The 27,984-nt window shown below is 41.7% G+C and overlaps 1 protein-coding gene across 7 annotated transcripts in view; it reads right to left on the reverse strand.

The window, feature by feature from the left end:
• Nucleotides 1–27,984, reverse strand: part of ATP2B2 (ATPase plasma membrane Ca2+ transporting 2) — a 166,500-nt gene that overhangs the window by 41,617 nt on the left and 96,899 nt on the right. For all 7 annotated transcript variants that reach the window (XR_006102033.1, XR_006102032.1, XM_042450235.1 and 4 more), the window contains 5 exons: nt 26,967–27,208; nt 23,806–24,040; nt 4,327–4,506; nt 3,033–3,120; nt 621–727 (listed from right to left, as the gene is read on the reverse strand). Coding sequence is in view for 5 of the 7 variants with exons in the window: in XM_042450235.1 (XP_042306169.1) it covers nt 621–727; nt 3,033–3,120; nt 4,327–4,506; nt 23,806–24,040; nt 26,967–27,208 (852 nt within the window). In the remaining 2 variants the exon portion in view is untranslated. The remainder of the gene's footprint in view (nt 1–620; nt 728–3,032; nt 3,121–4,326; nt 4,507–23,805; nt 24,041–26,966; nt 27,209–27,984) is intronic.

Consider the following 27,984-nt stretch of genomic DNA (forward strand, 5'->3'; position numbering starts at 1 on the left):
GCCCAAAACAGACAGGCAGAAAAGTATGGCTTCTGGCTGCTTTGTGGGCAGGGCATGCAAATAATGCATGCCCCAGAATGGCTGAAAACATGCAGAGAGCACCCCTGGAAGGGAAATGCCATCTGCAAAAAGAGTGGGGAATGTCCGCTCTTTGCCAGCATCCTGTTCTGGACTGAGGCTGTGGCCCAGATTGGGGCCAGGCCTGTGTGGTCACCACAGACCTGTGCCAAACAGGCCAAGAGTGGCCTTTGGCCAATCCTTTCACCCAGTCTGCATGACCCCTATGTTTATTATACTGTTTGAAAAAGTAACTGTTGGACTACAACTCCCAAAATCCCTGAGCCAGCATCAGTGGGGCAGGCTGGTTGAGGGATTCTGGGAGGCGTGGTCCACAAAAGTAACTTTTCAAGTCTTTGATCTATTAGCATAGAGAAAATGACATCTTAACAGGAAAAGTTGCATCAGACCAGCAAAAACCTGGAGAAATAATAGGTGAATACTTTTATCATTACTTGGAGTTTGGAAATTTTTCTACTCCACTCTCAAATGAGCTAATTTCACTCCCATCCCCACTATTACAACAGATGCAGTGCTAATAAGAGAAATGGTCTACAATATACCATTGCAAAGCCAACATCAGCTTTCTTAAGTGCTGGTCCATCATTCGTTCCATCTCCAGTTACTGCTACCACTTGCCTTTGCTCCACCTGAGTGCTGTCAATAATACCTGCAACATACAGCAATGTATTTTAAGAAACTACAGGACAAGTCTTGAAGAAAAAAAGTCACAATTTGATGCTGTTACTTGATCATTTATATAGGCAAAGACATCTTTGTGGATGGCATTATGTACGTCTGTGGTCTAAGCTATCAGGCTATTTCACAGAGTTGTTTCATGCAACTTGTTTCCCATTCATTCACAGTACCTTTACATCCACATCCAAATACGGTGCTCTGTTTTTTCTTGCTACTGTCTTATCAAGCTTTGTCACCTTCTTTCATTTTTGCCTTCTCTAACCTCGTCCCTTACAGTATGTAAGAAAACACCACTGAAGCTAAATATTCAACTTAATTCTAAAAGCAAAAGAAAACATAAGCTGCTTTGGAAAGCTGACTGGGTTTGTGATTTCTGTTCTCTTTCACGCACTCTTTCTTTGTTTCTTTCCAAGAAATTTTCTTGCCACTACCTTGAGGTCAGTATACTGAGAAATGTCCACCAGAGGGCATCAAAGTGTAAGTGAGGTTAGGGTAGGAGGCTTCTATGGAGAAGTGCATATAGCTTTTGCCAAACACAATTTCTTTTAAAGGCACATAAATACCCAAATGTTTGCTTCAATCATTTAAATTTCAACGATTCCCAAGACCAGTGTTTATATACATGAAAGACGGTTGAAGGAGAAAGCAGCTTTTTGGTGCTTTCTTTAGAAAAACAAAGTTCTGTCTTTATAGGCTTTCTACACAAGAATTAATAGACTCTGGGGGACTCATTCCAGTGTAATTTCATAACATGCAATATTACACTCTTGGTAAGATACTTAATCAACAGCAGTAGGAATATTGGAGCTTAAGGCTATGTGTTGATTAGGAACAATATAAGCATGTGAGAAAAGTTGTTCACATCCAAATTCCTTCAGTGAGGCTGTAACATTTTGGAAGATTCAACAAATATCCAAAGGATTCAGATGATAAGAAGTTTCACTAAACCTAACTGCTATTTATATAACAATATTTATAACCAAAGCTAAACTGAAGACAACACTCTTATCCAGATTGCTTGGGATCCTAATTGTGTTCAAACAGACTGTAAATAATCTAAAATCAATAAGAAAATACAAAACAAATGTTTGGGATTAGGTGCCATTTTCTGCATTTAGTAAATTCAGAATGGTAAACAGAGTTTTCCCCCCTCCCCATTTGCTGGCTCCACCACCATTTTCTGGCTAAATGAAGGAGTCCCTGTACTGGCACAAAATAAATGGTGTACTAGATTTGAAAAGCTCCCTCCCTGTGGCAAATTGTATTATGATTAAACATTCAATATAGCATATATAAAAAGTTTTTTGTGCGTGTGTGTATGAGGTTTCTATATTTGCCCAAGAGCACTTCTTATGCATCAAAGATGAGAGCCTGATTTGTCCTTCAAACAGTAGTTATGCACACACTTGGTCTAGAGAAGTTAATGTTTCAAATAATTTTGTGTAACTCTCAAAGGACTTCAGAAATACAAAATCTAAAATATGCTCCCAAGGAAAGTACAAAAAGAAATCTTCTTCCACTACACTGGCTAATTGACTCCCTGCTCCGTGTCCTCACTGCGGCTCTAACTATAGTTATATAAGACATTCCGGCTGTTTTATTTCTGTCAAAATAATATATGGGCACATTAACAGGAGTTCTGATTTAGATTCAAGTGGTTTCAAGACACTAAGATGCTTAACTCCAAAAATGAAGGTTCAGAGCTCATTAGAAAATTTTCTTCTCCAATTATTAATAATGCTGCTAGCTCAAATGCTCAAATAGAAATTCTAGCATTAGAATAATATAATGTTAGGCTTTTTACAAACATTCATCTGTGCTGCTTTCAATATATTGTTTTTCAGTAGGCAGCTTACTCCTCAGCTGCATAAAGAAACAAGAAGCCCACACACTATACCTGTTACTGATAATGCAGAAACTATTATTATCATTAATTTATGAAGCACCATCAATGTAGGGTGCACATTACAGAGCAACATAAGTAATAAGACCGGTCATTGGTAGGGAAGGCAACAAAGAGAAAGGAGAGACTAATGTGAGCAATGCAGTTAGCATCCTTTACCTTCATTTCATCTGGAGATTAGAACTAAGAGATAGAGGTTAAACCAAAACTTTCTCAGAAAAGGTAATCTGCACCTCTTTTTATTACCAAAAGAAATATTTTTCTGTTGTTGCAAACATCATCAATGTAGGGTGCAGTAGTAATGCAGTAGTAGTGACAAAACAAATAATTTAAGTGACTTCATAAGAAGGGCAAGTATAGAGGTAGCATTTACCTTTGACCAAAGTGTGCTTGTCGGTCGGAGATGAACGAGCAAGGACACGAAGTTTTGGCCAGATCTTATCAATGCGCTCTTGCTCAATCTGAAAATAACAACAATAATAAGACATTTCTCAACGTTTCTGAAATGTTAAGTCCAGTGTCCTTTTGAAGAAGGGTGTCTTTAAGGTAAATGCATTTCCCACACTACATCCCTCCTATTTTCCTGAGAACTGCAAAGGCTCCCCAAGATTTTCTGCTGCTCTCATCTACAGCCATACTTCACTCTCATTGTCACTTTGTCATTTTCATCTAAGTAATACCATCATATTACTTAGATGATCTCATGTTTTTTCCAGTGTTTTTGCAAATATACGTCTGTTCTAACCTATCATGATAGATACCATCTGTCTTTTCTGAACCAGCCTCTTCACTGACCTTTCTAAGTGCTATAAACATCCAGTAAGCTCAATAAATACAAATGACAGAATGCAGAGTAGACAACTGCTGGCATGTTTATACTAAAGGTATAATGCACTAAGGCTGTGATCTTGTGCACATTTATTTAACTCAATGAGACTTTCTTTGAGTCTATTTTGAGTCTATACTGGGCTTAATTCTACCTCAAGTGTGCACAGTAAAATCTGAATTCCCCATCAACTCCAGACATCGAACTGGAAAAGCCATGGCATTAGTAAAAGTAGTGGTACCATTCACATATACATCTTACACCTGCTAATGTAATCGGAAGTCATAATTAAAGAAGCATTCATATTCAGAGGCCAAAGTTAGAACATTTTTTAAGAGAGATGGGACAGAAGAAATGATAATCTTCCAACAACATCATGAATTAAACTATAAGAGGATTATTCCTGGGAAGCAACCAAGTTCTGGAAAGTTCAGTCATTCTATAAACTAATGAGCTGGAAAACAATACTGATATATTTCTCAGCCTTTCAGAAACTTTTCTGCATTCCAGTGTCCTTTTGAACAAGGATGGCTTTAAGGTCAGTGCATTTTCTCCACTATATTCCTTCCAACAATTTAATGAATAATACTTATTCATATAAAGTCAAACCACAGTTTAACATTATATGTACAGTACACCATTCTAGTAAAATAACTGAAATGTACATAAGGTTTAAGCCTACCTCTTAATATTACAAAAATACAAATTCAGACACAATATCATATCTTCTATTCAGAAAACTATGATAATATGAACTAACAGCTTTCACTATCCTCATTTGATAGCATAACATATATTCTATTTTGTATATAACATGTGTTCTATTTTGCACATGACCTACCTCTCCCTTTTCATTTCTGATTCTTCGGTTAAACTCCTTTCCCTCAATGCAGAGGAAGTCCTCTCCAGGGTGAATGATTCCACACTTTATGGCAATGGCACGAGCTGTATTGATATTATCTCCAGTAACCATGCGGACTGTAATTCCAGCTCGCTGGCACTTCCTTATGGCTTCTGGGACCTAAAAAAACAGATTGAGATTGAATAAGAAAACAAGATGATACAATAAAGAAGATAATCAGATTATCCACTTTATCTGAATACTCCCTTATCTAAAATGCTTGGGACTAGAAGTGTTTTGCATTTTTGTATTTGCATATACCTACATAATGAAATATCTGGGAGATGGGACTCAAGTCTAAACACATTTATATTTCATATACATGTTACAAACACAGCCTGATAGTAATTTTATACAATATTTTCAACAAAGTTTGTGCACACTGAACAATCAGGAAGCAAAGATGTCACTATCTCAACCACTCATGAAAAAAAGTTTTGGTTATTGAAATATTTTTGATTTTGGAATTCCAGATAAGGAAGAGTCAAATTGTATAACAGTTCAGAAGGAAGTATTTTCAAATGCTAAAAAGTGAAGTCTGAGTAACATGAAACCGATTAGTTTTCCACCTTCTCCATCGTTGTTATTGTTAACTGCCTTTGAGTCACCCACAACTGATGGCGACCCTGTGAATGAGACAACTCCAAAAGCCCCTACTCTCAACCTCTCTGCTCATTTCCTGCAGGCTCAGGCCCATAAGTCCATTCATCTGGCATGTAGTCTTCCTCTTTTTCTACTGCCTTCCACCTTTCCTAGATTCATTGTCTTTTCCAACGATTCATGCATTCTCATGATGTAGCCAAAGTATGACAGCTTCAGTTTAGTCATCTTGTCTTCCTGGGAAATTCAGGCTTGATCTGTTCAAGGATCCATTTGCTTGTCTTTTTGGTCATCCATGGCATCCTCAGCACTCTTCTCCAGCACCACATCTCAAATGAGTTGATTTTCTTTCTATCAGTTTTCTGCACTGTCCAGCTTTTATAACGATTTATTTTATTTTATTTATTTATCTGTACATGGTGATGGGGAATATAATTGCTTGGACAATGCTAGCTTTAGGGTTCAGTCTTATTTCTTTGCACTTAAGGATCTTCTCCATTATGTACCTTTCAAGTGCTGTATGTTAAGTAGGACATTTTTTTTCTTCCAGGTACCACATACATGTGATTAAAAATTTCTGAAAAATTATAAAGTTTCATTCAATTCAGCATTTTACAAGGTTCTGTTCTACCTAGTGTTCTGTGTTAGTCTAAGTGCAAGTGTGTATGTCTTCAAGTCACCTGGTGGCTTATGTGAAACCCATGACTTTAATGGGGTTATCTTAGGCAAGTGATACTCACAGATTATTTGCCATTGCCTACTTCTGTAATGCAGCCTAATAATAATAATAATAAAATAATAAAATTTTTATTTTTATCCCGCCCTTCCAGGGATCAGGGCGGCTTACAACAAGATTAAAATACATACAATGCAAGACAGATTAAAAAATCCATAAAATACAATAACAAATAAAAAGCCCCTATAGCCCAACCTCATGGCCACGGAAGAGGAGGGAGGCCCACAGGATATTTATTCGGGGAATGCCTGCTGGAATAGGAAGGTTTTGAGATCCTTCCTAAATTGGGCCAGGGTGGTAGATGAGCGGAGCTCAGTGGGCAGCTTATTCCAAAGGGCTGGGGCAGCTGTGGAAAATGTCCTCCACGAGGTGGAGACTAATCTGGCCCCAGGCACCTTCAGTAATTCCAAGTGCCTACAGCACTTGGTATTCCATGGCAGTCCCCTTCCAAGTACTAACCAGGCTTGGCTTTGCTAAGCTTCCAAGATCAGTGGATTTAGTGCCTTTGGGGTATTTAAGCATAAGTACCAATCTAATTAGTCTTACTTATTTTCATGCCCATTAGAAATAATGAGATACCCAGTGCATGATGAATAATGTTTTAATTTTGAAACAAGATTAAAAACCCATGGTTGATGTGCAGTTCATTCAAAACATTATGTTTAAACTATTCAAAATTGACTATCTAACCAATAGGTGCAAATGTTGCAAAGTACCAGATCATCCAATAATTTAATACCAACAAAAATAAACCAAGCCACACATTTCCAGATCATGTGAGATCATAAATTCCAGTAATGCTGACATTGAAAGCAGGCATCAGGAACAGATGCTTTCCACACACTACTGTTTTAAATGTTGCTGTTGTTTGATCCTCTTATTTCAAGGATGGATAAAAGGGAAGCATTTGAGTGCACCTCAATGATCTATAGGGTGTGTGGAGGGGATTTTCACCACTTTGGTGCACCCCCCAGCCCTCCAGTAGTCAAAACCATTTTTTGCAAAGTGTTTCAAAATAATGTTTTTGTCTGAAATGCTCCAAAATGTCCATTGGGGCAGAGACTGTCTTTTCATCACATTTTGTGGGTCCTCTGGGTTAAAAAACAACACACACCCAAACAACTCAAAACATGGTTTAAAAAGGCACCCATGCTCCTTAGGAGTGCTCGGGGGCAAAACTTTTTTTTTTTGGTAGAAGCATTTTGAGGCAAACAATTGCTTTATTTTACTTTAGGTTTATTGCAGGAGCAAGTGGAGCCTTCCAAAGTCTCCTAGCGCCTAATGAAGCCCCCAGTCTTCCACACCTGCCCATCCCTGTCTTATTTGATGGATAATCTATAGACTGACAAAATATATAACATATTATAGTGCAAATTAAGAAAATATCACAACATGAAAGCAACAGCATTTGAGTTCACCCAGTTTGTGGGAATGCTTTGCAGTATGTCCTGCACATGCTCAGTGGTATGTCTAACACCATATTAATATACTGGGAAGAATCACCAAGGAGAAACTGGGACATTAGCATGGACCTTAAGAGCCCATCAGATCACTGAAGTCGCAAAATGAGCAAAAGCAAAGCTACAAATGTGGAGGGCTGACTGTACTGCTGAGCCATGTATTTCCCATCCTATAAGTGTCCATTTGTATTTTGTGGCTTAAATGTGAAATTTTGTATTTGTCCCTACTGAATTTCACTCTGTTTGTTTCAGCCCATTTTTCTAGTTTACCAAGGTCCTTTCTAACTCTGTTCTTATCTGATAGCTAGCCCTCCCAGTTTTGTACCATCTACAAACTTGATATGAATTCTCTCTAGCCTATCATCTCTCTTTCTGGCTTTGTTTCACGAATGAATATTCAGGAAGGACTCATCCCGCACTTTGAACAAGCGCGTTGATGACTAAAAAGGCCAATCCAGGATAAACAGGTCCGTTTACAGAAAGCACAGCGCAAAATCTCCTTGGGTGATGTTTCCGAGTTGTGGTTCTTTCTGCATTGTCGTTTCTCTTTGAGACTCGTTCGGTGTGAGCTTTCGAAAAAGGCTGCAGCATTGTGGATAGTGCTTCTCCATGCCTCCCGATGCGAGGCCAGGGCGAACCATTGCTGGTGATCAATTTGGCCAAGCCTGAGATGTTGTTTCAGGGAGTCCTTGTGTCTCTTCTTTGGGGCGCCCCTCTTACGCTGACCCATGGCGAGTTCTCCATAGAATACTATTTTTGGGAGGCAATGGTCCTTCATCCTAGAGACGTGTCCTGTCCAGCACGGCTGTGTCCTCAATAGCATGGCCTCAATGCTGGTGATCCCTGCTTGCTCAAGGTCAGCAACGTTTGTCACATAGGCGGGGTACAGACCGCCGCTTTGCGGCAGTCTGCCGCCGCCGCCAGTAGGTCCGTGGGGGAGCCGGAGCCTTCACACGGCCCGACTCCCGTGCGGACCAAAAAAGAAGCTCCAAAATGGAGCTTCTTTTTCCGTCGCGTTTGCGATGTAGCGAGGCGCCAGGGGCGCGCTCGCTACGTCACAAGCGGCGCGACGCGTACGGACGCTCAGCGTCCGATACGCAAAGATGGCGCCGGCCATGTAGAAGGGCCGGCGCCATCTTGTACGGACGGAGTCCGTACTAGGCCCAGGGGCGTCTAGAAGAGACGCCCCTTTTTTAAAATGGGACGTCCAGAGGACGTCCCAAATGGCAATGCAGAAAGCACCATAGTCAGTCCAGTGTATATTTAGAATTGTGCGTAAACAGTGCTGATGAAAGTGTTCAAGGAGTTGTAGGTGTTGGCGATAGGTGACCCATATTTCACACCCATCGAGGAGAATAGATAGTACAATGGCTCTATACACACAGATTTTTGTGCTTCGCCTCAAGTGCTTGTTACTCCAGACTCTTTTGTGAAGTCTTCCGAATGCACTATATGCCTTTGCTAGTCTGTGATCAATCTTGGCGTCTGAGGAGATGATGCTTCCCAGGTGGGTGAACTGCTGGATGGACTTAAGCACAGATTTGCCTACAGTGACGTGAGGATGGTAGTGTTCTTTCTGTGGTGCAGGCTGGTAGAGAACTTCCGTTTTCTTCAGGCTGACTTCCAGCCCAAAGAGCTCTGCAGCTGTAGCAAAACAAGATCTTAGGTGCTGCAAAGCTGCTTCTGTATGGGCAATGAGGGCAGCATCATCAGCAAAAAACAGCTCATGGACTAGATAGTTTAGAGTCTTAGTGCGGGCCCTCAGGCAGCTTAAGTTAAACAGGCTACCATCAGGACGGTAGCGTATATAAATGCTGTCTTCTTCTTTGAGATCTGCCATAGCCCTTTGGAGTATCATGCTGAAGAAGATTGTAAATAGAGTTGGAGCGAGAACACAACCTTGTTTCACACCAATAGTTATTAGAAAGGGCTCCGAGAGAGTATCGCCATATCTGACTTGACCTTGCTGGCCTTCATGTAGCAGGATGATCATTTTGAGGAATTGGGGGAGGGCATCCTAGTCGTTCCGGGATCTGCCACAGACCTTTTCTACTCACAGTGTTGAAGGCTTTGGTGAGGTCGACAAATGTTACATAGTGTCCTGGACTGCAGCCAGCACACACAGACACACACCAATAAGAATGGCTTAGCACAGCAAGTGGAAGCATAACACAGACCTTGCAAGGAGTAAGCGTGAGAGCAGTCCGAAAAGCCAAGTCAAAGTCAGGATACCAGAAGTCAGAGCAGTCCAACAGCCAAGCCAAAGTCAGGATACCGGGAGTCAGAGTAGTCAAATCAGTCCAGGGTCAAAACAGCCAGAAGATAACAAGGGTCCAGTCCATTCCGAGGTCAAAGCAACAAGGAGTCAAGATACAAGGAGCCAGTGCCGGCATGCAATAAACTCTGGCACTGAGTTGAGGCCTCTCTACAGCTTAAGTAAGGGAAACTCTCCCCCATGCCACCTGAGGCTGGTTTGCTAATTGCCTCTCTGCAATCCTCCTGGATCTGCGCCTGCAAGCACTCTCAGCCCTTCTCTGTTTGTAAGTAGGCGCAAGCTTCCTCCCCAGAGTCACCACTAGGCTGTTGCACCACAGGAGGCATCTCACTAGCACTAGGACCTGGTTGGGCCTCCTCCTCTGGGGCTGGGAGATCACAGCTGGGACGTGGCAAAGCAGGATTATCACCTGGTGTAGCCTCAATTAGCTCTTGCTCTGGAGGAGGCTCGTCCTCATCCTCATCTTCCGAGAGCTGTTCTTGGCTGGCCATGACACATAGAGTCCTTTGTTCTGCTCTTTACATTTCTCTTGCAGTTGTCTAAGGGCAAATACCATGTCTGTAGTGCTCCTATTAGCTCTAAATGTTTAATGATTTTTTCGTGGATAAAACTTCTCGTATAAGCGAAGGTCTGAACGCCGACATTATGGCAGAACCTAGGGTAGAAGTGTCCAGAGCCTCCGCGGACTGTGTTATACTGGATCAGTTTGAGTTGGTGAGTACCGAGGATGTGGACAAGATCCTCGGAAGTGTTCGGAAAACAACCTGCTCCCTCGATCCCTGCCCCTCTTGGTTAGCGGCCCAGGGGGGGACCGGTGGTAACGTCCTTGTTACACCGGATAATTAACACCTCCTTGAGGGATGGGCGATTTCCATCGGATCTAAAATTGGCCATTGTAAAACCGATCCTAAAGAAGCCCTCCCTCGACCCCCTGGTACATAATAATTATCGGCCTGTTTCGCTGCTTCCATTCTTGGGGAAGGTGATCGAGAGGGCGGTTGCGATCCAGCTTCAGACGGTCTTGGATGAAACTGATTATCTGGACCCATTTCAAACTGGCTTCCGGGCGGGTCACGGGGTTGAGACGGCCATGGTCGCCTTGGTCGATGATCTCCGTCTGAGCGTCGACAGGGGAAGCGTGTCCCTGTTGGTGCTCTTGGACATCTCAGCGGCTTTCGATACCATAGACCATGGTATCCTTCTGGGGCGCCTGGCTGAGGTGGGAATTGGGGGCACTGCGCTCCAGTGGTTCCGTTCCTACCTCTCTGGGAGGTCCCAGATGGTGCAGCTGGGAGACGTGCGCTCCAGCGAGCGGGCCCTTAAAACTGGGGTCCCTCAAGGAGCCATTCTGTCTCCCATGCTATTTAACATTTACATGAAACCGCTGGGAGAGATCATCCGGAGACATGGGGCGCGGGGTTATCAGTACGCTGATGACACCCAAATCATTTTCTCTATGTCTCCGACTGATGCAGTGACTGGGGATGGCGTCTCTCCTCTCGTGGCCTGTCTGGAGTCAGTAATGGGCTGGATGAGGAAAAACCGACTCAAACTGAATCCAGAGAAAACGGAGGTACTAGTGATAGGTTCCCCCAGTCCAGGAATGGCGGTGGTTCCACCTGTCCTGAACGGGGTCACGCTCCCCGTGAAGGACTCCGTGCGCAGTCTGGGGGTGCTTCTTGACTCGTCGCTCCACCTGACTGCTCAGGTGAATGCGACGGTCAAGAGCACCTGTTACCAGCTTCGGCTGATTCGCCAGCTGCGCCCATACCTGGACCGGAGGGACCTAGAAACTGTTGTACATGCTCTGGTAACTTCGAGATTGGACTTCTGCAATGTACTCTACATGGGGCAACCCTTATACCAAACTCGGAAGCTGCAAATGGTGCAAAATATGGCAGCCCGGCTGGTCACTGGTGCGTCCAGGACCAGCCACATAACACCTGTGCTTAAAGATCTCCACTGGCTGCCCATTCGCTTCCGAGCTCAATATAAGGCGTTGGTTATTACCTATAAAGCCCTAAATGGCTTGGGTCCAGGATTCCTAAAGGACCGCCTCTCCCCGTACAATCCGCCTCGCACCCTCAGAACATCTGGGCAGCAACTGCTGAAGGTGCCTGGGGCTAGGTTAGCTTCTACCTCTAGAAGGGCCTTCTCCACAGCTGCCCCAGCCCTTTGGAACACGCTGCCCACTGAGCTCCGCTCATCCACCACCCTGGCCCAATTTAGGAAGGATCTCAAAACCTTCCTATTCAAGCAGGCATTCCCCGATTAAATATCCTGTGGGCCTCCCTCCTCTTCCGTGGCCATGAGGATGGGCTAACGGGGCCTTTGTTATTGTTTTTAGATTGTGTATTGTGGATGTTTTATGTTTTTAACCTGTATTTGTTGCACTTGTTGCATATTGTAAGCCGCTCTGATCTTTCTGGAAGGGCGGGATATAAATAAAGATTTATTTATTTATTATTTATTATTTAAAGCCGCACTGACTTTCAGGAAGAAGTTCTTCTGCAATAGCAGGAACTAATCTGTTCAGCAGTATCCTTGCAAGGATTTTTCCAGCAATGGAGAGCAGTGTTATACCTCGATAGTTTGAGTAATCTGATTTTGCTCCTTTTTTCTTGTACAGGGTGATGATGACTGCATCTCGGAGATCTGATGGCAGTTTGCCTTTTCCCCAGTAACTCACAAGGAGTTCGTGGAGTTTAGCATGGAATACATGATCTCCGTGTTTCCAAGCTTCAGGTGGAATTCCATCAATCCCGGCAGCCTTGCCATTTTTCATCAGCTGTATGGCCTTAACGGTTTCTTCCAAAGTGGGAGCTATGTCCAATTCCTTCTTCATCGGTTGTTGTGTCATATGTTGAATAGCTGAGTCTTGGACTACTCGGTTGGCACTAAAGAGGCTTTGGAAATGTTCAACCCATCGGTTCAGAATGGAAGCTTTACCTCTGCTTAGTGTTTGATCATCTGTACTGTATAGGGAGCTTTGGATCTGATATGTAGGTCCAAACACTGCTTTAAGAGCTTCATAAAATCCTCTGGAATCACCCAGATCTGCACAACCTTGTGTAATTGATCCACCACTTGTTCTGACTCTCTCGGAGTTTTTATTGGAGTTGACTACATGCAAGGCGAAAGGCTGCTTTTTTGACATGGCAGGATGGCTGAGCGAGGTGTGCCTGGTGAGCAGCTCCTGGATCTCTTGGTTGTTTTCATCAAACCAGTCTTGGTTTTTCTTGAGGGAGAATCCTAAGGATTCTTCCACAGACTGCAGGATGCTGTTTTTGATATGTTGCCAAAGCACTGTAGGAGAAGAGTCTACAGGATGGTCTTCAAGTTTTGTTTGCAAATTTGCCTGGAAGTTGTCTCTCATGGTAGCTTGTTGAAGATTGTTGACTTGGAGTCTCCTCTTTAAGATGCCACCCCTCTTAGGTTTAAACTTAAAATGAAGATTTAGTTTACATCTTATGAGGCAATGATCTGTTTGACATTCTGCACTGGGCATCACTCGTGTATGACGGACATCGCAAATATTTCTCTGGCGCACTAGGATGTAGTCAGTGAGGTGCCAGTGTTTGGATCGGGGATGCATCCAGGTTGTCTTCAAGCTATCTTTCTGCTGAAAGATAGTGTTTGTAATAGTCAGCTGCTGTTCTGCACAAAACTCTAGCATGAGGCGTCCGTTATCATTACAGTTTCCAACACCATGCTTGCCTAAAACACCTTTCCAGGCTTTGAAGTTCTTTCCTACTCTGGCATTGAAGTCACCAAGGATAATGATTTTGTCTTCTGCAGGGACTTTTTGTATAAGGTGGCGTAGGTCTGAGTAGAATTTGTCTTTCTCCGCAGGGTCGGCTTGCATAGTTGGGGCATATATACTGAAGAGAACAACATGTGGGAGGCGTAAGGAGATAATGTGATCAGAGTGTCCTGTTGGCAAGGTTTCAAGTCTGGACGCAATGGAGTTTTTGATCATAAAGCCTACACCTGAAAGATGTTTTTCAGTTTTGGGTTTGCCAGACCAGTAGAGTGTGTAGCCAGCACCGTGTTCTTTAAGGCTGCCTTCCTCGTGGAGACGAACTTCACTAAGAGCAGCGATGTTGATGTTAAGTTGTGACAGTTCATGGGCTATTAGAGCAGAACGATGCTCAGGACGTCCACTATCTGCAGAATCTTGCATGGTTCTGATGTTCCAACATGCAAGCGTTAGTCTATTTGCACCTTTGGAAGCTGGTGTGTGCCTTTGTCTCCTTGTCTTTGTTTGACCGCATCAGAAGATGCTCGTTGGCCGTGGTTAGCCAACCGGATAGTTGAGGATGAGCTTTCTTTAGGCCACCTTTTCTAGGCCCCTCTCCATATGGAACAAGCGGTGCTCTCCTTTAAAAAGGCTGCTTGGTCATTCAGGATGCTGCCAAACAAGACTGTCATCCCCGGGTCAGTCTCAAGCGACCAAAGTCCTGAACCGCCTGCATGCAAGGTTGGGTCTGCGGCTTCCAGTGCATCTTTACACCTGCCGTTTCGTCCCTTGCCTATCGCTACAGGGCTTTTTCGGAGATTGGATGTATCCTTCGAGCCTGTGCAATGGATTTTTCTGGTGAAGCGCAGCGTGCACAGCACTGGCCTCACCCTTTAAACCAGAGGTTCGTCTGCTGAGGCCTTGACAAGCATGGACAGTGGCAGCGAGGTCCTCGGGTCATAGGTTTGATTAGAGTTTCCTTCTCTGAGATGGTTGACCTTACAGGGTTAGATGAGCACCATCTGCCCGGGTTTGGGATTAGTTTTCCTTCTCCTAGGATGGTTGCCATAAGGCTAGAGAGCCCATCCTGCCCTTTGATGCTCTTGGTCAGACCCTTCGGTTGTGACCTGTCTGGCATGGGAGGCCCTGCCGGTGGCTATTATACCACCACCAGCATAGCTCACAACATCATTAAGGTACACACGCCTCTCCCCCATGACAAAGGGGCGTCAATGGAGCCTATCATATAAGTCATTGATAAAAAGGTTAAAGTGTGATGGTCCCGCATTCAACTGTAACACCAAGACAATTACTATAAAAGGACCAACAAACTTAAGCAACAGCTGCTTTCAAAGAAGATATCCTCCTCATTTCGTTGCTGACAACATCAAGACAGCAACCATCATTGTGAGAGAAACCCTATCCCACAAAAGACATGAGTTAAGCAACAGCCAACAATGTACTGGGGTAGATTTTCCCCCACCATTTCCTAATTACCATAAGAATGAGGAAATCCTATTAATTGTTAGCAAATTCTCTACATCTTGCTGGGGCTACCAGCAAACCTCTCATGGTATGTAGCTTTCTGCTTAGTCTGCAGAGATTTCTGGTAAAAGCTGTCCTTAAATCACCAGTCAACAAACTTGGACTCAACCTTGTGATTCCAAGTATTGCATTATATGTATGTACTTTAAGAAGATAATCACTTTTAGGACCATAACAACTGGCAGGACCTCCTACATTAATCAAAACATCATTTGCTGGTCCAGCAATCTTATTTGCATAACTGAATAGGTTGGACTTGGGCTACTTGAAGACCTATGAGTGTTTGTTCCTCCCTTGCCTCAACACCTGCCTCAGGGAGGATATAAGCAAGCCTGCCTTTTTCTTTTTTCTTTTTTTTTTCCTTTTTTCTTTTGGACTGGGATGCTGGGCAGAGCCAAGATGGCGCTGGTGTGATAGGAGATGTTTTTAACGAGCTCCGGGGTATTTTTCTGATCTGTTATTTTATTTTGATTATTTTTGTTTTGAATGCTATTTTCCAGCACTATTGGTTGCTGTTGCTCTTCCAGTGTTTTGGTGAAATTCAACCAATAACTAGTGCTTTTCCACAATGTATACAAGTGCTTGCTATCAAGAGCATGCATTTTGGTTCCTTCATCTGTATAAACATTTATTTTCCTCCTAACTTAGCAAAGAACGTAGGTCCTAATAGTATTTGAGATATTTTTTCTGAAACCCTGTCCTCTCTGGAGAGACAATATCCCTCTACAAGGTTATTACTTTGTGGAGATTTTAACACTAGAATTGGAAATGACTCAAGGCAGGTGGAGAGTACTAATCACGGATTGACCGCTTATGCTGTACCTGTCCCTAGGGTTTCTCAAGATATAACCACCAACAAATCTGGCTTAAAGCTTATAGAAGTTCTTTCTTTGCATGGCTTGCAGTGTCTTAATGGAACCCATTATGATCTGACATTGGGCCCTTATGTCACCAACAGGGGAGCAAGTACAATAGACTATATAATAGCATCTGCAAACCTGGTACCTGATATTTGTAGATTTGAAGTTATTAATCATGCCGAAAGTGATCATTTCCCATTGTCATTGTTATTTAATTCTGGGTTGTTTTGCCCCCCATGCATTCTCCAAAATTTAAATGGAATTCATATGGGAGAACAGAGAATACGGCGGTCAATTAACATGGGCACCTCAATTCATCAGATGCTGGAGAGTATTACTTTTAAGTCCTTACAATCAGCTATTTTAAACTCCAATTCAGATATTTTACATGTTTTCCAAACCATTATCCAAAAGCTTAGGCCTAAGTTGGTGAGTAACAAACAATTTAACCCCAGCAAAGTAGTAACTAACAAATGGTTTGATTTGGCATTGATGGGTTGCTCTTGACAGGTACTTAGAAATAATGATAATATCTCCCCTGACATCTTAGCTTCTATGCGGTCATCTTACAAGGCACTTTTAAAACAGAAAAAAGATATATATATATATTAGAACACAATGGAAACAATTAGCACAAGCTGTTACAGAAATTAATGAGGAACAATTTTGGGATATTACTGCCTCTGGCATGAACAGGATCAGACCAGTTATTGTTGGGCACATCACATTGCAACAATGGTATAGCCATTTTAGTAAACTTTATGGAGCTATAAATGCAGAGCATCACTCCTCTGTGGCATTAAAAACTACCTGTTTGCCTTACTGGCCCCCGGTTTCAGAGTCTGAGATAAAAAAGTTGATTGCAGCTCTTGCATTGAATAAAGCCCCAGGAGAAAATATGATGCCCCCAGAAATATATAAAAACTTCTCTGAATGGTGGGCTCCAATATTGGCTAAGGTGTTTACCCAAATCAATAATACAGGGATAACTCCAGTAGGTTGGAAACAGAGCATAGTTTTCCCCATATACAAGAAGGGAGATAAGCAAGATCCCAACAATTATCGGCCTATAAGCCTTCTGGATGTTGATTCCAAGCTATATTGCAAATACTTACTAAATGATTGGAAGAATGGGAATCTAGTAATCAAATCATTCACCCTGAACAAGCCGGATTCAGGGAAGGCCAGAGTACTATTGACCATTGTCTGACTCTTTATTTTTTAGCGCAACAAGGAATCGAGGGTCCTACAAAACACCTATTTGTTGCTTTTTATTGATTTAGCATAACTGAATACAGATTTATAGGATGTGATCTTCAGTATGTGGGGAAAACAACTACAGACCTGTGTAAACACTTCAGGAATCACATGTCTGCAATCCTGACTAGGAAGCCTGAGCAACCAGTAACCAGACATTTTAACTTGGAACAACACAGTCTTCCTGATTTATCTTTGTTTCCAAATGAGTTGCCATCTCTGTCAGATACTTTGAATATGAGGGAGAATTTGCCTAGGTTCACACACTTAAGACCTTCTCAGTCTAGCAGGGGTAGGCAACTTTTTTGAGCCGGGGGCTGGGTTGCTGTCCCTCAGACAACTGGGGGGCCGAAGTCAAAAAATAAATAATTAAATATTTTTTTTAACAATTAAATATATAAATAAACTGGGACAAATGTAGGACAAAATTTTCAAATGGAGGACACTTTGTTTAAAAAAATGGAGGACATATGAAAAAATTTGCTGATTTTTTTAAAAAATGTTAATATAAATACATGTTTCTGAGGCTTCTATAGACAATTGCCCCCCAAAGGCTCCGGTGGCAATCAGCGGCAGGACCGGGCTGGGGCCGGTCCCAAGGCCTTGCCCGGCCGGATCTGGCCCACGGGCCGCAGGTTGCCTACCCCTGGTCTAGAGGATTATACATGACACCATCACCCATTTAAGAATATTGGCAATAGACATTGGCAATATTCTAAAATACCACCTTGGATGCAGCTTACTTTCATTTGCAGCAACTGAAGAAGTCCCAAGCTGAACTGTTTTGCTAATTTATTATGTTGTGTTTGTTAATCGTTTATATATATGCATGCCCGTATGTGTGTGTAATACATATTTCAATCTCAAAATAAATGATGTGCTTTGAACTGCTCTTGGAAAAGTTACTTTTCAGACTACAATTCCCCAAATTCCTAATCCAGTTTGGCCACCCCAAGCAGCTTGGCTCAAAAACTAAGATCATGCTAGGCAGCCATTAACAGGTATCTTCACTAATTCTCTTAACATTGTAAGTAGAAGTATGTGAGATTTCAGACTTAAAAGATTTCTCACAATAAACAATTTATTGCATTATAAAATATCATATTTTATCAGAGGAAGTCATTGTTATTGCATGGACTGATAGGGATTCATAACTGAAAGTTTAATTAAATATACGAGTAGCCTTTCTTGTGGGAAAAAGGGAAGCATTTTATGCAACAAATGTGTCATTCCAGGGCACATACCTTTATCTTCAATTCTCCCAATGCTTATATAAAGAGACAGTTACAATTATCCAACTTTTTAAAACATCCTGTAATTTGTTGAGCGGAAGTAATCATTACAATATCAAAAGAAAGTTCTTCTGATCTTTTCTTCCAGTGCAAACTGTATCAAGTTTCTCTTAATGGGTTATTAAAAGAAATACACCCCAACAGTAACTGCTCTTGAAAATCAAACTTGTACATATCTACTCAGAAGGAAGTACCACTGCATTCAGTAGGGTTTACTCTAAATTTAGGTGGGCTTCTACAGGATTTCAGCCTCAATAGCTAATACAGAGAACACTAGTTCTGTTGCCAAAGCAACACTTTGCCAGAGGTTCTTTTAGGAAGTTGTAATCCAATATAAGTTAAATATGCAGTTCATAGACAATTCAATATAAGCTCTATGAGACTTAAAAAAAACCCAAACCTGTCTTCAGCATAATCTTACATGGATTACATAGTTCTTCATAGACTACTGTTAGTCATTTTACTTCAACATGAGACATATATTTTTACTCTCCCACAATATTATTTATTAATGAGTTTCTTTTTGAGCCCTTTTAAAGTGTAAAAATGATCACAAAGACCATAATGCATCTATTAGCAAAGCTGTGAACTAAGAACACTTTCTAAACTGATGTCCTTAGGTAAACTCATTAGCTGTTTTGGTTTTTCCTACCATCTGTACGTCAATGACACCCAGTTGTATCTTTCCACCCCTGACCTTTCTCCAAGGCTTGTCTTTCCTCCTAAGCCCACCCTTCAACACTCCTTTTCTGTCTCTATGAACAACACTTCTATTCAACCAGTCCAGCAAGCCCGCAGTCTTGGTTTTATCTTTGACTTTTCTCTGTCGTGTATCCCTCAGATCCAGACCACAGCCAAGGCTTGTAGATTCTTTTTGTACAGTATTGCCAAAATCCGACCATATCTCTCCGCCTCTACTGCCAAGATCCTGGTCCATGCCCTAGTGATCTCACAACTTGATTACTGTAACATCCTTCTGGCAGGGCTTCCTCTTTCTCACCTCCGTCCTTTAATTTCTGTCCAGCATTCAGCTGCACGCATTATTACATCCGCCCACTGCTCTGACCATATCTCTCCTTTGCTGGCATCCCTTCACTGGCTCCCCCTCCCTTTCCACATTCAGTATAAGCTCCTGCTGTCGACATTTAAAGCCCTCCAGGGACTGGCCCCTCCTTACTTATCAGACTTTCTTTCTCCTCACCTTCCCACTCGGGCCCTCCGTTCAGGTAGTCAAGGTCTACTGTCCCAGCCCAGGATTTCCTCTGCCCCATCTCGGATTCGCCCCTTTTCACTCGCTGCCCCTCACTCCTGGAACCTTCTTCCCCTCCCCCCGAACAAGAGCCATCACTTCTTTAACCAGCTTCAAAACGGAGTTGAAGACCGTCCTGTTGAGAGAAGCGTTCCCAGGCCTTGCATAATTGTTGCTTGCCTCCCTGGATGAAGATTAACCATCCATTATAAAGCCAAGCCGTACCTCCAATCCACCTGCCTTGGTCCAGGCCTTAGAGGTAGAGAGGAACTGCTGGACCTCATCCCCTTCCCCACCACTACTCCCTTCTCCTTTTGTGTGGTGTCTTTTTAGATTGTAAGCCTGAGGGCAGGGAACCGTCTAATTAAAAAGACTGTATGTATAGTGCTGTGTAAATTTACAGCGCTTTATAAATAAAGGTTAATAATAATAATAATAATGTTGCCTCTGTTACAGCATCCCTTTATCAGTCAGAAACTATTGTCATTATACCACAAAAAAGAATGCCAAAACATCCATCTATATATACATTTAATTAACCACAATGCCATCCTCCAGCATAGGTTCCAACTTCCCATTTGGGAAGGATTTCCCACTTCAAGTTCTACAAAGGTTAGTGATGAGTAATTGCAATCCTATGCCCAACAACAACAAAAGACAGAAAAACAAGCTAAAGCTTAGGTAGCAGATCCCAGAATAGCTGATTCATAGAAATCTACAAAATACTTGATATATTGCTTGCAGATTTCCTGGCATTCATAAATGACTGAGGTTACAGTCCTGTATGTATTGTAAGTGAAACTCACCCAAACTACTGAAGATGCCAGCCACAGATGCTGGCAAAACATCAGAAAGAAACTCTGCTAGAACATGGCCACACAGCCCGAAAAAAAACCCACAAAAAACTATGAATGCCAGCCATGAAAGCCTTCGACTTTACATTCACCCAAACTACTGCTCAACAAGAGTGGTTGACCATGTGAAATAGATACTACATAACTATATTTCATGTAAACCCTGGGATTGGTTCACCTTAGGGTTGCCATGAGTTGGAAACTACTCAAAAACAGACAACACACATAAAACTTTAATAAGCAGATAAACATTCCCAACCCTTGGTACCTGTCAGTTCATAAGAAATGGAACCATGTGAAGATACTGCTCTCGGCCCAATTATTGGTGCCAGCTAGAGTTAAAGGCATAGGCAAAGTGTGGGATGGAGGCTGCCTGCAGACCCTCCCCAACCTGTAATCCAGCCCTCCAGACTGCCCTTCTGGCCAAAATATTGGGTGAATGGCCTCTCCTGGAAGCCTTCCACAGTGGCAATTCACTTTTTAAATATGTTTCATTAGTACCTGTTGGTCCAGACCAGAGGTGAACTTCTACAGGGTTTTTGAGGCTCTTTTTGGCAATCTGTGGGGCTCCAATGAGCCCCAGAACAGAAACTGGCCCTTGACCCTACCACAGTCCCCCCCACCACCACCACATTAAATCAATAGAAGTTACTTAAGCGTTGACCTACCAACACTGGGTTTCTTCTAGTTGAGACTAACAGTTGAATTTCAACCACTGCCATCTATGGGAAATTCACAACATTCAAAAATCCCAAATACAGTGGTACCCCGGGATACGAATTACCCAGCTTACGAATTTTTCGGGATACGAAAAAATCCCATAGGGATTTATTGTTTCGGCTTACGAAGGTTTTTTCGGGTTACGAAAAAACCCCGGCGCTGTTTTAAATGGAAAGGCCGCCACCGGAGGGCAGCAGAGAGCTATTTTTTCCATTAGCGCCTATGGCAATTCGGCTTACGAAGGTTTTTCGGGTTACGAAATTAGCCGCGGAACGAATTAATTTCGTAACCCGAGGTACCACTGTACATGGAAATAAACATGTATATGAAAGTTTAAACAAATATGCATAACAGGCAACCTTTGAACTCACGTGAAAGCAAGAACATAAAACACACACAAGCAAGTTTGTAGAAATTCCAGCAACAGGGAAAGCAGCTCTTTGTACATTAAATATTTTACCAGTGGATTTTTCATTAAGTCCAATTAATTGAGGCAGGTTATTTAACAGAATCCCACCCTCTCTTAGCCTGGAAATGAGCTGCTCCATTCTACTGTGTGAGCATTGTTCAGAATAATGAAACAAATGGCATATAATGCAGTTTGGAATTAATGCTTAAGGTATCACTGGAGTCACCATACAGAGCAATTCTAAACAAGTCTCATAGCATTGTTTTGTGTGAGTGGCTCAAGATCTATCTGACGTGCTGTGAATGTCAGCATGAATCTGTACACAGTAGCCAAAGTTCTCTCTCCCTTCTGCTGAAGTAGATGCCCTCAGCATGCAAACACTTGTAATGAGTTTCACTGTAGGTACTTCCAGGAGCAGCTTTTCAATGGAAGGTTGCTCATTGTCACGTATGAAAAATAACTGTAATTCACTCCAGCATCAATCAGCGTTGTAAAAATTACTCACAGATTTCCTTATACCCTATGAGAGTTTTACTTTTTGAGACTTTTTTTTATAAAGTGTAATCATGAACAACAAATTAGTTGGGGGCCAAAATTACATTTGGGGCACAAACCAATGCATTTGGGCTCCCAAAGAAGGCTTCCGTGCAATTTGTTTTTCATGAAGAAACAGGTGCAAAACCCAGACTCATTGAAAATGGCCAACATTTCTGTAAATGTGGGAAGTAGGGAGAAAACTTTCAGAATTACTTATTCTGGAGTGCAAGAACAAAATAAGTGAAGAGATACATCATCCTTATCAATGTACTGAAGGACAGAAAGCACAGTGTAAAATACCATGGACTTTGGTGACTGAAAAAACAACAACATTTCAGACCTTGCTTTTCCTAGTCTCCATTCCATGGCTTCACTTAGATGCCAGTTAATAATATGGCTGTCTGTTAAAGCTTTTGGCAATAAATAATTTCCTTCAAAACACTTTATATCTAATTTTAAACTGTTTTATCCTTTTAAACACGTTTTAATTTTTTTTAAAAAAATAATATGTTTTAAATCTATTTGGATTATTTTTATTGTAGTAATTTTTATCCTGTTTATATTGATTTAACATGTATACATTTCTCCCAAGATCTTATGAATATTGGATGGAATAGAAGTGTGAAGTCGAAGGCTTTCATGGTCGGCATTCATAGTCTTTTTGGGTGTGTTTTTTGGGCTATGTGGCCCAAAAAAGAGTTTATTCCTGACATGTTGACAACTGTGGCTGGCATCTTCAGAGAAACTTCTCCAAAGATGCCAGCCCAGATGCTGGCAAAAAGTCAGGAATAAACTCTTTCAGAACATGATAAATAAATAAATAAATCTGTAAATAAAAGATAACATGTACAGGAAAAAACAGGTGTCCTTTCTAAGAGTATACCATGGTTGAAAGAAAAGAACAAAAATGACAGTAAAATTCCTACTTATGAGGTACTTCAAGGTATTACTCTGACTAAACAATGACTTTTCACAGGCAAATGAGGCTTTCTTTTTAAAGTGCTTATAGCAGTTGCTTCTGCCAAACTGCTTCCACAAACAAACGAACAAACAAACCAGAAAATTCCTCCTAAGCAAGGCTCAGATAAGAATTCCCAAAAATTGTAAGTAACAGCTTTTAAAGGCACAGAATTCCTCTCTGTCTTGCATCAATTCCTGCCTCGTCCACCCATGAATCCTCATCTGCACATCATCTCTCAAACAACCAAAAAACCCTTTGCTTTCCTTACAGGTTAACATCAAAAAAACTCATATGTTCAGCTTGAGGTCACTTTGGAGGGTTTGTTTCATTTTTGGTAGACCAAGAGGCTCTCCTGGAGTGTCTTGAAGGCCAAAGGTGGCTCCTGGACCTGCTGCAGTTTCACACCCAATTTAGATCATTTTCAGGGTATACTTGAGGAGAAAATTCTCCATTTCCTTTTTTTAAATGGATGGCAATTCTTTTTGTGTGAATATGTGATGGGACTTGTGCACTCTTTCATCTTTCTTTTCCCATCTCTTTCCTTTGGAGGAAATATTGTGAGCTAATTATGAACTTGCAATACTCAGGAAGGGAATGCTTGCATTATCAGTAATTCAGGCTATAATCTGAAACTCACTTACAAAGAGGTCTTATTGAAATTTATGCAGCACAGAAGTTCTAGAGCATATGAAGAAAGGCCAGAACTACTTTTGGAAAAAAGAGTAAGTGCAAAGGAGCCCTTAACTTGGAGGACTATATAAGAATAAAATAAACTGTAGGAAGTACAATTCTTTGGAAAGTAAAATAAAGAACACTTCAACATTTTGAACTAACCATTTGTTTGGAAATGACCATTATTGTTTGATGGAATGTACTGTACTTCAAAAATAAGCTTGCTTAGGATCAGGGTTTTAGTTTAGCGTACCTCCGGTCTTACAGGATCTTCTATGCCAACCACACAAAGGCATGTCAGGTCAGATAAGATGTCATTTTCATTATCCCAGTCTGGTTCAGGACTGCTAGGGAACTCTCGAAAGGCAACACAGATGGTTCTCAGTCCATCACAGGCCATGGGTTCAATCACTTTCTTTACCATCTCATCCCGATCGCGTGGTCTGAAGATGCGAGGATCACCAGCTGCATTAAGAATTTTAGAACACCTGGAAGTAAAAAAAGAGCAATATCAGTTGCATAAACTGCTGGAGAAAGAAAGCAAAGAATTAATATTTCAGCATGTGGGATATATATCATATTTGATACTTTATTAATAATTATAGTTATGATTATCTAGCAAATTGTGTCTTCCTAAGTAAATTGATGAGGAACTTTTATTTCTGAAAAGAATAGTGATGAAGTGGATATAGGAGCTGGCTATTTTGGGTGAAGTCAGCTAGATAGCTGGTTGCCAGGCTGGATGAGATAGCTGGATGAGACAGGAGGAGTGAAACTCAAACAACTTGTGTTTGATGAGAGGCATGTTCTGGTGAGAAGAGTGATTTTAAAGAGCAGAGTTAAGTTTTGACAGTTGGTCTTGAAGGAAGTAAAAGAGTTGGGATATTTGAGAAGTAGATGAAGAGATGTGAGTCTGGAAGAAGAGAGTTGAGCAGCTAGAGCCTGCCAAGTGTTTGATTTTAATGTAACAATACTGAGCTTGAAGTTAACTCACATAAAAGACTTTATTTCTATACGTTTATCAATAAAAGTTACTGTTTGTTTTATAGTGGTTGACTCTGACTGAACTGATTGTTAGAAAATGAAAATAAGAGAGAACATGCTACCTAAAATAGTAAAACTAGTTTATGGAGACAGTTGGGACCCTAGTCCTTGTACATTTAAGAATAGTGTTAAAAGGGTGCAAGTAGGACAAAATGTAAGTGACTGGGTACCTTCTGTAGTTGGAAGGTGGAATCAACCAAAGTCTTATCACAATTGTTTTTGATCCAACAAGCATTATTGGGAAATTTGCCATCTGAAGCCTTGTGTGAACATAAAGGTAGCCTGATGTATGAAAGGTGCATCAAGTGACTGTAGTATTGACCTTAAACCTGGCAGAGTTGTTCCTGACAAAGTTCTGAGTTCCTGGTAAATTTTGCAATTTCAGCAAGCTTCTAATGGTAAACTAATCAGTGAATGTAGAACCAATTGTGGTACATATCACATGCATAGTTCATGGATTTCCCTAAATGTGTGGGGAGGTAAATGGATAGTGAGGATTGCCCCTGGGCATCCCTGCATATCCAGAAGAATCATAGACCATGGCTTGTAAAAGCAATTTATTTTCTGGTATATTCCACTGCTTATTTGCCTAAATGTGGATTCTTAAAAGCTGCACATGCACAGCCACACACCTATCCCATCTTTCTAGAGCAGAAGTAGGCAACTGTAGTCCTCCAAGTGTTGACTTAAGAACTTGAAAACTGTACTGTTTTGGACAAGAGCTCTCAGAATCTCCAAGCCAGAATGGTTAGCAGCCCTTGGAGTGCCCTAGGTTCCCACCCCTGCTCTAACAAACAGCTAAATAGTTACATGAGGCTTTTAAAACCCATTTTAGAGTCAACAGCAGTACACCGTACCAAAGTAAAAATAAAAACAAAACGAGACACAGAAGGCACAAGTGCTACCTGCCAGGATGTAGTCTGCAGAAGAATCCCACTTAAATGTGTTTATTTCCAAGGGACTTGGAAGCTTATCACACAAGGCAATTACAATGCAGTCGCATCTCCGTAATTGCCTTTTCTGATTGGGGTGACCACATGACAGCATTGCTCTTCTGTTGCTGTCCCATGGGAGAAAGTTTTAAAAGTGATTTTTTTAAAAAAAAAATAACAGAAGAAACCCAGTAAAGACCTCTTTCACTGCTTCTGTCCTGCTGTGATTTCCTGTGCAAAAGTGTAATTGCACTTTTATTCTTATTTTGGGTAGTCAGAGGATTGTCAGCAGGTGTGCTTGGAGTGGGGAAGCGTAGTTATCAGGGAGATCCAATCCCTTTCCAGAGTCTCTGTCATTACTATGCCACAATGGTATAGTATGCTACTGCCTCATTTTCTCTGTCTCCCTCACACACACATACACATGCACACACTCCATGGAGTGCACGGAGCAACAAGCAGCTCCCCAAGGCAAGCCTCTCCAGCTAGGTTTTGCATCTGCATAGCAGCTTATGATCATGTGGCAAAGAATGAGGAGGGGAGAGAGAAGGGTTGAATAAGTTATCAGAGAGGATGAGGACCATGGATAGAGTTCCAAGCCAGAAGAACCAGAACAAGGTAAAGGAAACATTTAAATAATAATAATAATAATTTGTTTTATTTATATACCGCTATTCCAAAGATCATAGCGGTGAACAGCAAGTAAGCTAATTAGCAAGTAAGCTAATTTGCCCCCAACAGTCTGGGTACTCATTTTAGCGACCTCGGAAGGATGCAAGCCTGAGTCGAGCTTGGGCCCTTTTGCTGGTCTTGAACTCGCAACCTTGTGGTTTCGAGTGAATGGCTGCAGTACAGGCATTTACCCACTGCGCCACCAGGCTTCTCTCTCTCTCTCTCTCTCTCTCTCTCTCTCTCTCTCTCATTTGTGTCCCCCTTGAAGATTCTTGTGACAGAGCCCTGGAGCCATCCACTATCTGCAGAAACGTGTCCCCTTCATACCCAGGCACCCCATCCCTTTCCCACCTCAACACCACTTGGAACAAAGGGACAAGAAGGATGGGGAGGCTGGGACTTTTTCAAAAATTACACCTTCTAAGCATAATGTGGGTGCCAAACAATGAAAAAGGGCAAGGATGTTTTGGATGAGGTGGGGGGAAGTTGCTGTCCACAATAACATTTTAGTTCAAATTGATGCTTTAATCCTGCAATGGTTCTGAAGGTGCACAAAGTGAGGGAGCAATCATATTTTTACAGGCAACACGATTGTCACAGGATAGGATCCTTGTGTGATAAGGCCCTTACTTGCCATTTCCTTGCTGTATATTTAAGGAGTCTCTTTGTGAGTTTATGTACCTGAATAGTATGATGTGAACCAATGGATCAACAAGATTTGGAATCATACACATATAGAATTTAGAGACCATTTCTGAGTACATACTTCTTTAGGACAATTTCAGAAGCTCCTTTGCTGTACATTCGGAAGCTGTTGTCTGGCATTTTGATGACAGTACTCATTGATTTTCTCACAGAATTGAAAGTATACACTTTGTAAAGCTTCTCTTCAGGCATTTGATCCCGGACAGGCTGATAATCCTGCTTTAGGTCCAAGACAAACCCCAGTAATCCACATTCTGTCTTGTTGCCAACCTGACGAGGTAGACCACCTTCCTTCTCTGGTGGCTAAGGAAAAAGAAAGGATTGAATTTGAGATTATTACTTATTACAGAAACATACAGAACTTACCAAAGGCCACACTTCTTGAGCTTGGTTTGATTCAGTTCTGCTTTTTAAAAAAGCCAACATGAGAGCAAGCATGGCATAGTGGTTTGCATGCAGGATCTTGACTCTGGAGACCAGAGTCTGAATTGCCACTCAGCCATGGAAACCACTGCGTGGCCTTGGACAGGTCACATGCTCTCAGCCTGAGGGGAAAGCAATGGCAAATCTTCTCTGAACAAATCTTGCCAAGAAAACCCCTTGATAGGGTTGTCTTAGGGTTGCCAGAAGTCGGAAACGACTTGAAAGAACACGACAGACAGACAGACAGACTCCTTTTTAATATATTCCAATCATTTTAGAACTAGATAGTTTGAAACAGAAAAAAATAAAATACCAAAAAGCATCTTTATTTCCTTCAAGTTCACATACATAAATGTAGCTCTAATAAAGAAGACATGACAGTTTTAAAGAGGTCTAAAAGCCTGCTAAGCTGACTCCACCAGCTGCAGACACCACAATCTCGGCATGGTGTTTATTAAACTTTAGCATATGGTGGTGAGAATTGGCAGTGGCACTTCCTCTCCTGCAATGCTTTAGCAAAAACAATCTGTTTGCCAAGTCAACATCCTTGTAGCATGGATTACTTTCTTTAATCTGTAGCAAGAGGTAATCTGGGTTATGCTTCAGACTGACACTTATTTTAGACTAATTCCTGTTTAGTAACTCTCAAAATTAAA

Source organism: Sceloporus undulatus, chromosome 2 (genome assembly GCF_019175285.1).
Source record: "Sceloporus undulatus isolate JIND9_A2432 ecotype Alabama chromosome 2, SceUnd_v1.1, whole genome shotgun sequence".
Taxonomy (NCBI): Eukaryota; Metazoa; Chordata; class Lepidosauria; order Squamata; family Phrynosomatidae; genus Sceloporus; species Sceloporus undulatus.